General features: G+C 34.1%; 2 protein-coding genes across 23 annotated transcripts in view; one reads left to right on the top strand and one right to left on the bottom strand.

The window, feature by feature from the left end:
* The window catches only part of ACSS3 (acyl-CoA synthetase short chain family member 3), a 247922-nt gene that overhangs the window by 20155 nt on the left and 212459 nt on the right, over positions 1 to 15308 (bottom strand). The gene's annotated exons all lie outside the window — the stretch shown is intronic.
* PPFIA2 (PTPRF interacting protein alpha 2) overlaps positions 1 to 15308 on the top strand; it is a 500106-nt gene that overhangs the window by 436156 nt on the left and 48642 nt on the right. For all 21 annotated transcript variants that reach the window (XM_070454264.1, XM_070454272.1, XM_070454269.1 and 18 more), the window contains one exon: positions 846 to 939. In XM_070454264.1, coding sequence (XP_070310365.1) covers positions 846 to 939 — 94 coding nt within the window. The remainder of the gene's footprint in view (positions 1 to 845; positions 940 to 15308) is intronic.

The raw sequence follows: 15308 nt of genomic DNA, 5'->3' as shown, positions 1-15308 counted from the left end.
TATCCTAAAGCCAAATGAAACTGACACTACATCAAATAGTTTATGAACTGCTTGGTAAAAACAATTCTTACTAGGCTCTTTTGAAGAAAGATTTAGAATTTTTTTCAGGTATTTGATTAAAATTACAAAACAAAGCAAAGCCTTCCAGAACATAGTAAGCTCTGAAAGTCAGGTTTGTACTGAAGGATGTAGGAGTCAGCCAGGTGAGCAGAGGAGTGTTCTAGAGCAAAAGACAAAAAGTTTTAACTTAGCAAATATCTCTCCATTCTCTCAATTTGGAACAGAAGACATACACTTGAGTTTCTGTGCATTGGGCTATCATTTATTCCATCATACATTTAAAATTTCAAATATTTCAAACAGTGAAAAAAACCTCACACACTGCACAGGTTTTTTTTTTTCATTTTTCATAAGAAAAGTAGAAAAATAAACCTCGAAGCTTGCAGACTATATATTTAAGTGTTTCTCAGTGTACAGGCCACATGTATTAGTTGCTACTAGTTGTGATTGAATGGCCTACCTTTTTTTTTTTATAGGTACTTTCCCCCCTCATTCTCTCCGTGTGTGTTTATGCCATGCCATTGAATGCATATTGAGTTGGAAATATAGTTCAGTTCAGTTCAGTTCAGTCGCTCAGTCGTGTCCGACTCTTTGCGACCCCATGAATCATAGCATGCCAGGCCTCCCTGTTCATCACCAACTCCCAGAGTTTACTCAAACTCATGTCCAGCCAAAAAAGAAAAAAAAAAGTGATACTAAACAGTTGTTCAAATAAACTTGAAAAAATGTAATTTCAGAATTCACACAATGTATGCAACCTAATATGAGTGGTTACTTCTTCACAGGAGGCTTTATGGAGACCGAAGCGGCAACCCAGGAGTCCCTGGGGTTGGGCAAACTGGGAACTCAAGCTGAGAAGGATAGAAGACTGAAGAAAAAGTAGGTTTGGAGATTTTATTTCCCCTTCTCTTTCTAACTTTTATTTACTTCCTATCATTGTTTGTGGGGAATTAAAAACATAGTAATTGGAAACAAAGCAGTAGACCGAGGCCAGTGTTATCCTGGTATTCCCTGAAACTCTATCGGTGCTCCAGTGTGATGGTTATAATCAGCTAACTATTCAACAGTTTTGGCCCCTAGTATAAATAAACAGTTTTTTTTTAAGAGATCAAAGCTTTTATTTCAAAACTCAAAGATATTTAAAATATTTAAATGTAGCCTTATAAATAATGTAATATTCCATTTGAAGTTGAATTCAGTCCTGAACTGGTATGATAAAATGGAGATTATACCATCCAACTTTGTATTTCCTCTCATGACAATTAAAGAACCGCCTCTTAAAATGGAGTATTTAAAAGGAGACTGTTTCTCTGACTGATTGAATGTAAACTTATTTTAGAATCACAGCAGATTGTTTTGCATCTGTCAGGAAACTGATAGTATATTTTTTCATTCACATATAATATGGAACATTTAAATGAACTTGCAAAATTGGCAATTTTGGAGTCTCAGCAGCTGTTAGACACAAGTGGGTCTATATATAACATATTTTTAAAATGCATAGTAACATTTTCAGTGATGAAATAGCACCTTTAGACCATGTTGTTTAAAATCCAAATACTTTCTCTTTATTACAGGATCTATTGGTTGGTTATTCCTTTTCTTCCCTCTCAAATATTTATTATGTTAGGCTTGTAATTTTCATATTTACCTTCTTTCCTATGAAAGTATGTTGATCGTCCTAGTCATCGTTATAATTGACGTGCATGTCGCTATACTGTGCTAATTAATTTACCTCATATTTTCCCTTCTCACTTACTTTGCAGATGTTTGCTAATAATGAAAAAAAATGTATTTAAAAGTTATAGAAGAATCCACTAGTATAACTGTTGCATAAACTTTCTACTTACTAAAATTAATTCTATATCTAAATTTAGTAGAAATGCTATACAGAAAAAAGAAGTGACCTTGAAAGCATTCTTTCTTGAATACAATTAAATGCTCAATCACATTCCATACTAATAAGTATTACCTTTTTAATTACTGGTCACTCAAAGTATATATTTAAATATTAAATTTATTTGAAGTCTAAAGGATTTCCAGTGTTATTTATTTGAGATTGCTTTAAGTCTAAAGCCTCCCATAATTCATTTGCTGTTTATAAGACCAAGTTAAATGTCAATTTTAATAGCTACTGAAGTTAAAAATTCCAATTATACCATGACTTAACAAAATCACAAATTTAGAATCAAAGTTTAGGAATTGTTAAGTTTATACACTGTTAGATTGATTTGATATTAATCTTATAGAATTATTTCTTAAATCCTAAGTATCCTCACAGTAAGAAAATGATTGTAAGTTCTGGATTTGGTTTGAAGACCTTCCTGTCCTTGGCTTCATTACTTCATTTTGAAGTACATTTTGGCAAATATAATTTTAAAATGTAGTACATAGAATCCTTGTCTTGAAGATCAAGAAGAATATTAAGAACAGACCATAATACAACAACGGCCAACATTCCTTAGCACAACTATTTCCTATAGAATAATAGTATTTGAGTTAAAATGGATACAACAAGGCAAAGTGTTGCTAATTAGTGAGAAGACCGAAGCATCTCTCTTATTATTGACCATCTCATAGCAAAAGACCAACAAGCATAGATATTCAACCTGTATTTGTAAGACATATAAGGAAGTGCTAACACTTATCCGTGCCTTCTGCGGCGCCATGCCTGGGTTTCTGGGTTACTAAAGTCACATGTCCTCATGTAATGGGTTTTACAAGATAAGCAAGGTAAATTATTTTTAAATCATATAGTTTCAAACTTTACTTCTATCACATTTCTTATTACATGATTAAACTTTGGTCATGTTCTCAAATTTTCTGAAGCATTTAAAATTTTATTTAAACAATTCTGATGTTCTTTGTTTAAAAGACACTATATCCTCTTTAAATGTGCTTCAATGAATCATACTCTTCAGTGTTCAAATTTCATATATCTACTTTCAAGATGGAAAAAAAAATTCAAGTGCTTTTTTTTTTAAGTGCACACACAAAAAAATGGAGAAAAAAATTTCAAATTTTTAAACACGATAGTCTGTACATACATGGTTGCAATGACTATGGTTTCCCATCAGTTGTTTTTCTACATTCTATCCAACGACCAAGCCAAATGATGTGTCCAGGACACAGTATTTATACTTATGATCACTTTACCAAAGTTCATATCAGAGATTCATTTCATTAGTCTCCCTGTGGAAATAGCCCAGCTGGAAAATCTTATTTTTAACTTTACTAAGATATCAGGTATCTCTGATTGACAATCTGTGAATTTAAATTTAATTGAGAGAAATCTTTAAATAAGTTACTTATGACACATTTTGAAAAACCATATGGAAGAGAAATCAGAGAGCAGCATTCAAGATATTCCAAATGCTTGTAAAGTTCAGAAATTTACAATGTTGGCAGTCCCAGACAAAGGTCTAATTTGAGGTTCACTTACCATCCAGCAACTAAAGTCATATAGATTAAAACATCTTACTAGCTCTGGGTTCCTACTTTGTTCTGCTTTTGCTTTGCTTTCTGGTGCAGCCTTTTGTTTTTCTTCTATTTCTTGCTATTGTCCTATGATGAGAAATAGGAAATCAAGAATATGAGATCTGCCAAAGCATCCACTGTTTTAAAAATTCTTGAGTTGAGTATTATCTTCCTGAGTTGTATATTATCACACTGGTGCTATTCTTCCCTCAGAATAGCATCTAACCTAAAGGTCTAAAGTCAACCTATTGTTGTTCTGCCTGGTTCATTTTTATTACATCTTATCTTTATTATACTTTCCTTTAAAGCTTCAATTCCATAAATTTCCTCAGCAGGCTTACATGGAATACATGTAATATGTATGTCAAACTGAAACTCATCTTGTAATTCTTTGAGCTGTTGTTGTTCAGTAGCTAAGATGTGTCTGACTCTTTGCAACCCCATGGACTGCAGCACATCAGGCTTCCCCGTCCTTCACTATCTCCCAGAGTTTGCTCAAACTCATGTCCATTGAATCCATGATGCCATCCAACCATCTCATCCTCTGTTCCCTTATTCTCTTGCCGTCAGTCTTTCCCAGCATCAGGGTTTTTTCCAGTGAGTCAGCTCTTCACATCAGGTGGTCAAAGTATTGAAACTTCAGCTTCGGCATCAGTCCTTCCAATTAATACTCAGGGTACTTCACATTAATTTGTCTAGTCTTCCCCTTTAAAATTGGGCCAGCGTTTCTGTAGCCTTGTGATATAGTTCTCCCAATCTTAAAGGATTGAGTCATTTATTATTTTCAATATGTTTCCATATTAAAATTGTGATTCTCCAGAGTTTTCTTAATGTGTCACTAATATCTGAGGTCTTTTCTATCATCCTTTGTTTGATTTCAACGGATGGCAAGCATCTTTTCTAATTTAATATCAATTGAATATCTTTGCATTCCTCAGACTAGACCTGAGAACTTCAATTCTTCCCTTTTATACCTTCCATCCCGACCGTCAAGAACCTATTTCCCTTTCTTAACTCTCCAGCAAAAGTTTTAGACTAAACCCTAAACCCTCTTTCTCAGGATGGCCAGTTAAAGTCAACCACACAACTCTATAAAATAACTGTACTTTTTAAAAGAAGCTACTGCAAGATCAAAAATGTACATGGCCTAGCTCACCAAAAACCTCAATTTATAAATATTCTTTGACTCCCTAACTCCCTGAACTTCACTTAGAATCTGGTTGTTGGTATTAATGTTTTAGTACCCAGTAAATAGAAGCTCTGTTCTTTGCCAAAGTTTAGAATTTATTTTCTGATAAACAGAGGAGTCAGACAACAAGAGATCAAAATGTCAGCTTTGTTACTGATGCGGCTGTTAGAACACGGCTTAGGTATATGGAAATAAAAGGAGGTTCCTAAAACTGAACCCCCAAGTTAAAGTCACTTGACAGAGAAAGAAAGAAATGCTAGTCACACATTTCCAGGATGTACAAGTGTAAGATCTATGTAGTGTAGTGAAGTCGCTCAGTCGTGTCCGCCTCTTTGTGATCCTTTGGACTGCAGCCTACCAGGCTCCTCCATCCATGGGATTTTCTTCTTAAAAATAGCATTTGCATCATTATGATGCCATAAATATGTTACACTAGAATCAATAGCTATGAACTCACCAAAAAGGAAATGAAATTTTGTCCCTTAGCATCTTTGCCGAAAAAAAGAGCTTTAGAGATATCCATTATATGTATTAATACTTCTTCAGATTTCTTATCCATTTTTTCCTCCTGGAACATATTTAGCTCCTAATTTCCCATATCACCATCTCTATAAATGTGTTGATAAGGTTTATGACGAACTTCCTATATCCTTAGAGATCTATAAATATATTTTATACCTAAATTAATTGAAAATTGTAAAAGTAGTAGTTTAAAATAATTTCTCCTCAAAGTTTTAAACATGCTATTCTTTTGGCTTCCACTTATGTCTAATATCAGTTGATTGTCATTGTTTCGTGGTATAACATATAGGATTTTCCCTTCTCTTTCCCTGAAAGCTTTATTTCTCACTTAATTCTGAGGTTCAGAAATGTCATAATATATTTATATTCAAATAATTTCTATGTTTCATTTTTCTACTTTATTCTTTCAATCTAAAGACTTGTTAGATTAGACTGTTTTACATATATTGACTTAAAAGATTTTTATTTCTAGGCTTAACTTCGATTCTAAGAAGCTTACTTTTACAGAGACTGACGAGATTAAAGAGCAGTTGTCTGCTTCAGTAGTAATACACTTGTCTAACACGCATGACAACTCTTGATGGTCAGTAAGCATATTAAAATCGACAGTCACTCAGTGAATAGTTACTGAGCTCCGGAAATATAAATCCTAAATTTTTGTATGTTTTTTATCTGCTAATGTTTTCCTCCTGCATTTTTAACACTGTATAATATTAAAACATATATGCATGTTGAAATCTGTATTTTGAGACTAAAGTGGAAGATACTATATGAATATTAATATACTAATTTATCATTTTTAATCTTTAGTTATAATACAAGTAATATATTATTATATGTTAGATTTGTTATGCTCTCTTGAATGGACACCACTACAAAGTGAATATGGATTCCGTATTTGAAATCAATTTTTCAACATCATTAAAATGAAATTAACATTCCAACTTGGCAATCAGCAGCATCCTCTAGAGAAGCAGTTTTCTCCTTGGAGCATAACAGTCACAGTTAATCACTACCAATGAATCTTTATGTTAGAACATCAAAGACATAAAAGTGAAGCTCTATAGATTTAGTTAATTTATTTCTATTGCAATCCTAAGGGTCTCCTTCAGTGCATAAACATTAATGTGTTTTGAGACTTGGCATTTTTAATCTTTAGCATTTAGAAGTTTCAGAGCTTGCATATCTCTAAGCAAAATAAATGTCACTGAAAATATTCATAACTAAAGGTATCACAGAATCTCCACAACATTCTTTCATTCAATAAATATTTATTAAGTACCTATGTGCCAAGTTAAACTTATAAAAGAGTTGTATTTCAGAGGTTAATCTGTAAGACATGTGTTATAAGCTTTGAATACATTTTTCCATCTAAGTAAGGTCATATATATGGAAGGTAAATGTCTTTGCTTCCCTCCACAAAGATATGTTTTGAAGAATGTTATAGAAACTAAATTTGGCCAAATAAAGCCAAAAAAAAAAAAAAAGGAATTCACTTGTAGGATATTAGAATGTCTCAGAAATTACAGAAACAACAGAGCAGGACCACTCTAAAACTTCAACCATGACAGATTATAAAATGTTTCTCTAGAGTGTTGTCAATAACTTATCTTTTCCATTTCACATTTTTAAGCTCCTGTGTGAAAGAATCTGATTGGCCTAATATGGAAGAGATATTTGTACTTGAATCAATTAGTTATAGTCAAGTGTTCCTTTAGTACAGACGTGGTTAAAGGGGACATTCTTGGGCAATCAACACAAAAAGATCTAATAAAGTAGAATATTTTAGAATCCCAGTGTTCTCAATATTTATCTGGGAAAATATATCTCAGTTTCCAGCTTTGAACTCCAGAAATTTGCCCTCCCTGCCTGCACTGAGTTAGAGCTATTGTTGTCTTATCATCTGATCATGCATGTCCTGCCAAGCTCCAGCCGTGAACAATTCTGAGGCTTCCCTGAACCTAACAAATAATAATAGCCAAAGGCTAAAGGCCAAAATCTACTGAAATTTGTTAGGAAAAAAATAAATCTAAGGAAAACCAGTGTGCCGTCTTGGAGGAAGGAAAAAAACATGGAAGAAATAGGGATATTGTTATGAACCTATGGTGCAATGTTAATAGATTACAGAGTAAGTATCAATAGAATCAGAATCCCTGTATAGCCTCTGTATTTTCTGCCCATGAAAAATGAAAAGAATAAAATAAGAATTAATAAATAATAAGTGAAAACTCAAGATAGTTAGATGTACCAGAAAAATGACCTCCTTTTATAAAAAGATCCATATTATTTGTCTTGACTGAAGTAAGTCCTGGATTAATGAAACATACAAATGATAACTTTTCAGTCATTTCCTTAGTGCCTGTTTTTTTCCAAGAACTGTGTCAGAAACGACTGATATTTGAATTATACAGTTCTACTCTTCAGCGAGCTTGTAGAGAGACAGTCATGAAAACAGATTATTGCACTTTAGTATTTCAACATCCGTGATCCTTTCTCTAAGTCTCTGGCCTTTGAGCAGAATGAGAAGAGTGCCATATGCCTAAAACCACTTAATGTTCTTATTTAAAAGATGTTCTCTAAGTTAAGACTGTATATTGACACCCTGCTTAGACTGGTTAGTTTTTCAAAATAAACATAAAACATCCAATAGGTTATTTTTGAACAGTAAGAAAGGGATTTTCAATCACCAAGAACAAATGGAATTCCTTAAGAATAAACTGTGTCCTTAAACTTTTCAGACATTTTCTATACATGTAGATGAGAAAAAGGCTGTAGAAATACCACATATTGAGTTCAGCAAAGTGTTTTGATTACTTTCTAAACGAACATAAGATTGGAATGAGACTGAAAACATGAAAATATAACTGGTGGGATCATTGTAATCACAGAGGCTGGATAAGTGAATTTATGATAACTGAGTGAAATGAAAGTTGGTGGACTCAGCATTTTAATATTTGACTTAAATATGAGTATGATATTTGTGAAAGCATAAAGCTAGAAGACATAGTTAAATTTAGATAAATGATTTTGTTTAAGGGAAACCTTTGAAGAGAGATACAAATCTTAAGAAGATGAAGTTTAACAGGGTCATTTATATGTTAATAAATCTGCATCCAACTTCATACATACTGATTGTCTTTGTATAGGCAGATATGTATAATTTAACTGCAACTCCTAAGAAAAATGTTTCTACAAAAAAAGACAAATTGCCAATGCCTGATAAAGATATTAATGATTTTCAGTACCCAAAAAGCAACTGATAAGGCCAAAATTCTATGCACTGACCAGAGCATAGCTGGATATTATGTTAATTTCTGGGAAATATGCTTGAAGCAGATATATTCAAACAAGATATATTCAGAAGAGCATCATCAGCATAGCAAGATGACACTAAACACCTTCAAGGAGTGTTGGAAACATTTAGGAATATGTGGAGTGTAGATAACAAAGACCCAGATGCTCCTAAGAAAAAAGAGCAATCAAGTGTGTTCTTTTGGCTGCATGAGAAGATCTTGGGCCCAAAGTGAAAGACTGTTAACAGATAAATGTGAGCTGCATATCAGTGAGGACTGCTAACAATCACAGATCTGAGAAGAAAGAATTGACCCCCTTTCTAGAAAGAGAGCTGTTTCTTGTGATTATGTCCAACATAGACCTGCCAAGCATATGAATGTGGCAAGATTGTTATATGAGGGATTCGGATTTCAGTTGATAAGTTGAATTACATGCTCTTCAAATTGTCGGTGTCCTGGATTCTATGTTTCTCTACATAATTCAAAGGGCTGGACTCAGAGAACCTCCGCTTTTTTAAACAAGTGCAGAGCCTGGCACAGTGTAGCTACTCAAGACATGCATTCTGAATAACTGAACACATAAATAGAATTTGGGTGGAAAAAGAAGAATAAAAACCTGAGAATATGGAATAGGAACTAGGGCAGCGACTTCCACACACTAACCGAACTGGAAACCAGGGCTTCATCTCTGCCCTCATCCGGCCTTATCCTCGCTGTGCCGTCTGTGCCACCACACAAGGTCACGTCACCTCCCTGTGGCTCTAGGTCCTAACGCTATAAAATCTCTCAAGCTTGTTGATTTTCTTTTCTTGCTCAGGCCATCATACTAAAACGATGTCTGTACTTCTAGTCTTGCCTTCTTCTAATTCTTTCTTCACACTTCAGCTAAAGAAATCTATCTAAATCATTATTTCTAAGCTTGCCTAAAATCCCTCAATCATTTCCTAACATCCCTAGGATAAATTTCAAATGCCTTCATATAGCCTCAAAATCCCCACATTATCTGCTTCCTATCTATCCCTTTGTCTCTACTTACCATCTTGCACATTCTGTTCTTAATATACTTAATATCTATGTCTTTTTAATGACTACTTCTGTCTCCTTGTGTGTGTATATCCTGCTCTGTTTTCCTCCTCATCATTTGTGTGGTAATGATAATAATGATCTTCTTTTTATGTAATAAATGTTTAATAACCACATCGAGTGGTTGCAGTATGCTAGGCACTGTTCTATACATTTACACGTGTTTTGTCTTTTAGTTTTCACAAAGCCTTTGAGGTAGAAATGCTGTTGCTTCCACACATGAAGAAACACAGCTTTCCAAGCACTGTGGTATACAGAAGTGCAGACCTCCAGAGCCCTATTTCTCTGAATTATTTAGAATCAGGATAAGGCTGCAATTTAAAGACTATGTAGTCCAAACTTTCAGCTGGATCTTAAGTACCCTATCTAATTTTAAATGGTCTCCATGGGGAGTCAAAAAAGAATCTCTCTCTTTATACTCTGAAAAGAGAAGCATAGTTTTTTCCATAGAGAATAATTAGTTTCTTATCTGACCCCATCCCATCCTTCCAAATCAGCTACAAATGTATTCAAATCAAACACTTATTTAAGAATGAGAAATGGAGGTAATTTCAAAGTAGTGCAGTTACTTTATAAAGTTGATTTTGTTCTGATGTAATTAGCCACACATGCTGTCACCAAAGTTTGATAAAAGTATAGTAATGATTACTAATAAGTTATGTAAGAAATCTAAATGTCTGCTTGAATCAAACTAACATTATTTATCCCAATAAAACTTTCAAAGTCAGTGTCTAACAGCAAGGATGACAAAGTTCTTTTACGGAAAGAAAAAAGTGACTAATTAAGATACATTTAAATATAATGCTGAATGACATCTTAATCTAAAAGGTGTTCTCTATATTTATTTCCATAATGTAGAATCTCATATTAGTTCTGTATGGTATTTTTATAAGGTCTTTGAAGGTGTGCTTTTCCCCTATAGTTATTTAAAGTTAGCCTTTCAGAAGCAAGCGTCTCTACATTTTGTTTCCACATTTCTAAGGTCAGTGATTACCCATATCCTATTGACAGGGTTTTATTTAAAAAATAGATAACAAGAGACTTTTCATTCAAAAAATATATGTATGTGTATATATATATATATAATATATATATAAATACTGATGCTGGGAAGGACTGAAGGCAAAAGGAGGAGGGGCCGGCAGAGGATGAGATGGTTAGATAGCATCATTGACTCAATGGACATGAATTTGAGCAAACTCAGGGAGATAGAGAAGGGCACAGAAGCCTGGCGTGCTGCAGTCGATGGGGTCACAGAGAGTTGAAAATGACTTAGCGACTGAACACACACACAGACATATATACCTAGACAGCATATTAAAAAGCAGAGACATTACTTTGCCATCAAAGGTCTGTCCAGTCAAAGCTATGGCTTTCCCAGTAATCATGTATGGGTGTGAGAGTTGAACTATAAAGAAAGCTGAGTCCCAAAGAATTGATGCTTTTGAACTGTGGTGTTGGAGAAGACCTGAGAGGCCCTTGAACTGCAAGGAGATCAAACTAGTCTATCCTAAAGAAAATCAGTCCTGAATATTCATTGGAAGGACTGATGCTGAAGCTGAAACTCCAATACTTTGGCCACCTGATGTGAAGAACTGACTCCTTGGAAAAGACCCTGATGCTGGGAAAGATTGAAGGCAGGAGGAAAAGGGGATGACAGAGGATGAGATGGTTGGTTGGCATCACTGATGCAATGGACATGAGTTTGAGTAAGCTCCAGGAGCTGGTGATGGGCAGGGAAGCCTGGCATGCTGTATTCCATGGGGTCACAAAGAGCCTGACATGACTGAGCAACTGAACTGACTGATACATATATATATATAGAATACAATTAAATGTATTTATTTCAGATTCTACATACTTAAATTTTTAATTTGGGGCTTGACTGGGGTATAATCACAGGCAAAAGAATAACAAAATCCTTGAAAAAATAAAGATTTCTCAACCTCTTTTAAAGAGTCTTAAATACTTCAGCTATTTGGATTCAATATTGACTTCAAAGAAAAATTATTTCAGAAGAAGTACAATAAACTATAGTTAAAACTTCTGAATCATTTTCTTTTGTTTATAAGGATCACTAGAAATGTGCTTGGCTATTTATTTTTATCTATATCCCATCATTGTATATAAAGCAATTTCTGCCATCACCCCTGGGTGCTCATATCCACATAAATCAACTGTTCGCAACTTAACCTTTAAGTTCATGGCTTCATTACTTCCAATGTCATCCTTTCTTCCAAGTTAGACACATCCCATGTTATATTCTGAATCTCATCATCACCCCCAAATCAAAACCCCCTACTCAAAAGTTACTAATCCATGCATATCATTCCTTCCTATCTCCTCCTTTCACCCCCAAATCATAACCCCCTACTCAAAAGTTACTAATCCATGCATATCATTCCTTCCTATCTCCTCCTTTCAGCTTGTTTTACCAACTTCTACTATCATCTTTTTAAAAACTTCTATCACTTTGTAGTGCATCAGCTGCATTCAGTCCTCTTCTGTCTCCCTATTTCGCTTGGATTCTATGACCATAATTTCATCATGCTCAAAAATTCCAAACCCATCATTTCTTTTTCATTTGGTTATGTCCATATCTTAACTACAGCCACCAATGAATTTTCTTCCTCCATGGCTATGTTTGGGTTACCTGAGTGCTACAAGAGAAAATTAACTTGAATTTGAATTCAAGGGAATTTGAATTTGAATTCAAGGGAATTTGAATCAGCTTCATGTGGGAATTCAACACTGCCATGTAATCCCGGTATTTTTCAGTCACCAGTCTTCTTTCTACTCTCTGCAACTTTTGTCAGAGACCTCCACTGTCCTCAAACCTGTATCTTCTGCACGTGCGTTCGCATTCTACTCTAGAGGAAGAGATAAAGAGACCATCTTAGCCCTCTGAATTATTTGCTGCTGAATTCACGCTGACTCTCACCCCCATCCTGCTTTAACACAGGAAACTAGGTTAGTCTCTTCTCATTTAAGACCATCCCTGCTGATTTTGTCTGTCCGGTTCTGCCAATTTCCCACGTGTACTTCAAATTCTCTTCAAATCCTCCTCTCTTCTGGCTTGTGGTCATCAGCATTTAAAGATTCTCAAGTTTCACCTATTAAAAGAAATCCTTTCTTCATTCTACATTTTTACTTCAGTCACTACCTGTTCACTCCTCAATCTGGTGTTAACAATTGATTTTTTTTTAAATTTCTGAGTCATCAATTTGAACTTTAAGAAGCAAAAGGCAACTACATTCCACATATGAAGTTCATTTAATAAATATTTCTAATTTGAAATTTTACATTCAAAGTTAACTAGTTTATAAATAGAAGGTCCATTCATTCAGTGGAAGATCTAGAAGATTAAAGTGAGGCAATTAAGCATTTAAGAATCCTGTTTTTGAATATAAGATATATGTTAGTTGATAATATCTTGTTTGTGTCTGGATGTATGCTGATGCTCCTAAGGAAAATATTGTGCCAATAACTGACTTGTTCTTATTGGTTAAAGGGTAACTTAAAACCTATTTTTTCTAGGTCAGTGAAAAATTGTTATTTGTCTATTATATACTACAGTGGTATTTAACTGAAGAAGATTAATTTTTGCCAGAATCTCTCGGTATTCTCATAATTTTGACAATCTGGAGTAGAAAGAAAAAAAATAAGTTATATGTTCCTGTAAATAATTGCATGTAGAAAAGAATATCAATTTTTATAAAAAGAAAACTGTCTTTATCTAGACCAAAAGCAGCACAAATATATATTACCTCTGATATGAATTTATAATATATTATCACAAACTCTCTTAAGAGTCATTTATAATTACAGCTTTTTGTCCTTTGCAGAACATGTCTTTTTGAAAGTTATGAGCTGAAATACTTAATTCTAAAGTGAAATAGCTAGTCAAGATTGCTTTTAAATTAATTGGCTGTGGAGGAGAAGAGTTAGTAAAAACTATGAGAAGTCAGATAACTTACACACACTGATAAATATATTAGAAATTTAAGTGATACTTTTTGAGTCATACATTTGTATTTCCTGTTTATTTTCACAATTTCTCTTATGTTTTATATTTAGGGTATTTCTATAGGTGCAGATTTCCTATTTTAAAAATGATAAATATGTGAAAAATATTAATATTCCACTGTGTGCAGATTTATTCAATCCTATTGGAGAGCAGTGCCCAGGTCGCTTGTGGGCTGAGGATTATTTTGTCCACAATAATAACTGGCCCCAGATACTTCATGAAAATTAGCTTTCATGAAGAGCTCAGAAATTGCTTTTTTCTCAGAACTCATCAAAGAGTTCACAGGTATGTTGACAGGAAAATCATTCTAACCACCTAGAATGTGTCTCTTTGGGTCTTAATTTTCTTTCTGTTGCATATATGATGCAAGAAAGATGCCTTAAATTTCTTAGGACATTGCGATGCCAATTTGTAAGGATTGCTATGTTTTTGTTTATGTGAAAAATTTAAATACTGTCACAGCTGTTCTGAAGTTAAGGTCAATCAAAGAATATGCATTTCTCCAAAATGCACATTTAGTGAAAGAATACACAGTTTCTCTGAATGAATGCGTTTGGAGGAGGCACGTGCAGGGTGTTCATTGCACTTCCAGCTTTTCTTTATAATGATTGTGTAATAAAAAAAGGGAACTCTCTAACTTGCCTCATTTCTTAGATAGGAATATCTGCTTCATATTTTGTTACATTGATTATATTTTATGTAGTAAATTTTATTTTTCTAAGAATCTATTATGCTTTTATAAAAATTTAAAATAATATTCTCATGACTTTTTATTGGGTTATTTAATATTCCATATTTTCCCAGTGCCTCTACTCTACCCAGGGAACAAGTGGGCTACTTCAAACACCACAACTAAATCAACACTTTTGTGATGACATCTGGTAACATTGGTGAACTAATCTAGTTCATTTTCCCCCTCAGAGCAATGTTTATCAACATCTGTCCAAATAAATAAATGTGTCTACTTAAAGACACCCAGTTGGCACAAGCTCAAGCTTTATTTTGCCAGCTCAAATAGAAGAGGAAGAATTAGTGTGGCAAGGGGAGAAGAGTGATAGAATTTTTTAGAACTTTTTCATGACCTCATTACTGGCACATAATTATTATTATTTTATAGCACCTGTGTAATGTCATAAAAAAATAATGGATCTGGGATGTGAAAATTTCTTCCTGCCTCAAATTATGTTCGGGAGATTGAACATCAGAACCTTACCAGTGACTTTGACCAAACTATGTATGTGAACTAGAATCCAGATAGTCCCACCCTCAAACTAGTGCTTTCTTCGAGTCACTGCCTTTCCAGAAATCTGCTGTATTTTTCTTAAGCTCTAAGCTTATAAATCTGTTTGAGATCCCGAGCACCACTTAATAGGTTACTGCTTCTATTTGTACAATAACCTGATGGCCCGAGGTGAAGAATATTCTTTAACAAGCTGCCTGACTTCCTCCCGGGGTTTACTACAGGCTGGGAAAATGTGGTCATGCATGTTTCAGAGTGGCTCATTTTCAAGAGACAGACTACTGGTCAACTATTAGAACTGCCTTCAGCCTGATTATGCTTTTGGATGCAGTGAGTATGTGTGTATTGGTGAAATTTAAAAAAAACAAAACAAAAACAGAAAACAGAACACCATGTCTTTCTCGTATTTGAGCTTCA

This window comes from Odocoileus virginianus, chromosome 24 (assembly GCF_023699985.2).
Source record: "Odocoileus virginianus isolate 20LAN1187 ecotype Illinois chromosome 24, Ovbor_1.2, whole genome shotgun sequence".
NCBI classification, from domain to species: domain Eukaryota; kingdom Metazoa; phylum Chordata; class Mammalia; order Artiodactyla; family Cervidae; genus Odocoileus; species Odocoileus virginianus.
The sequence above is the reverse complement of the archived record's forward strand: the minus strand, read 5'-3'. Positions and strand labels throughout refer to the sequence as shown.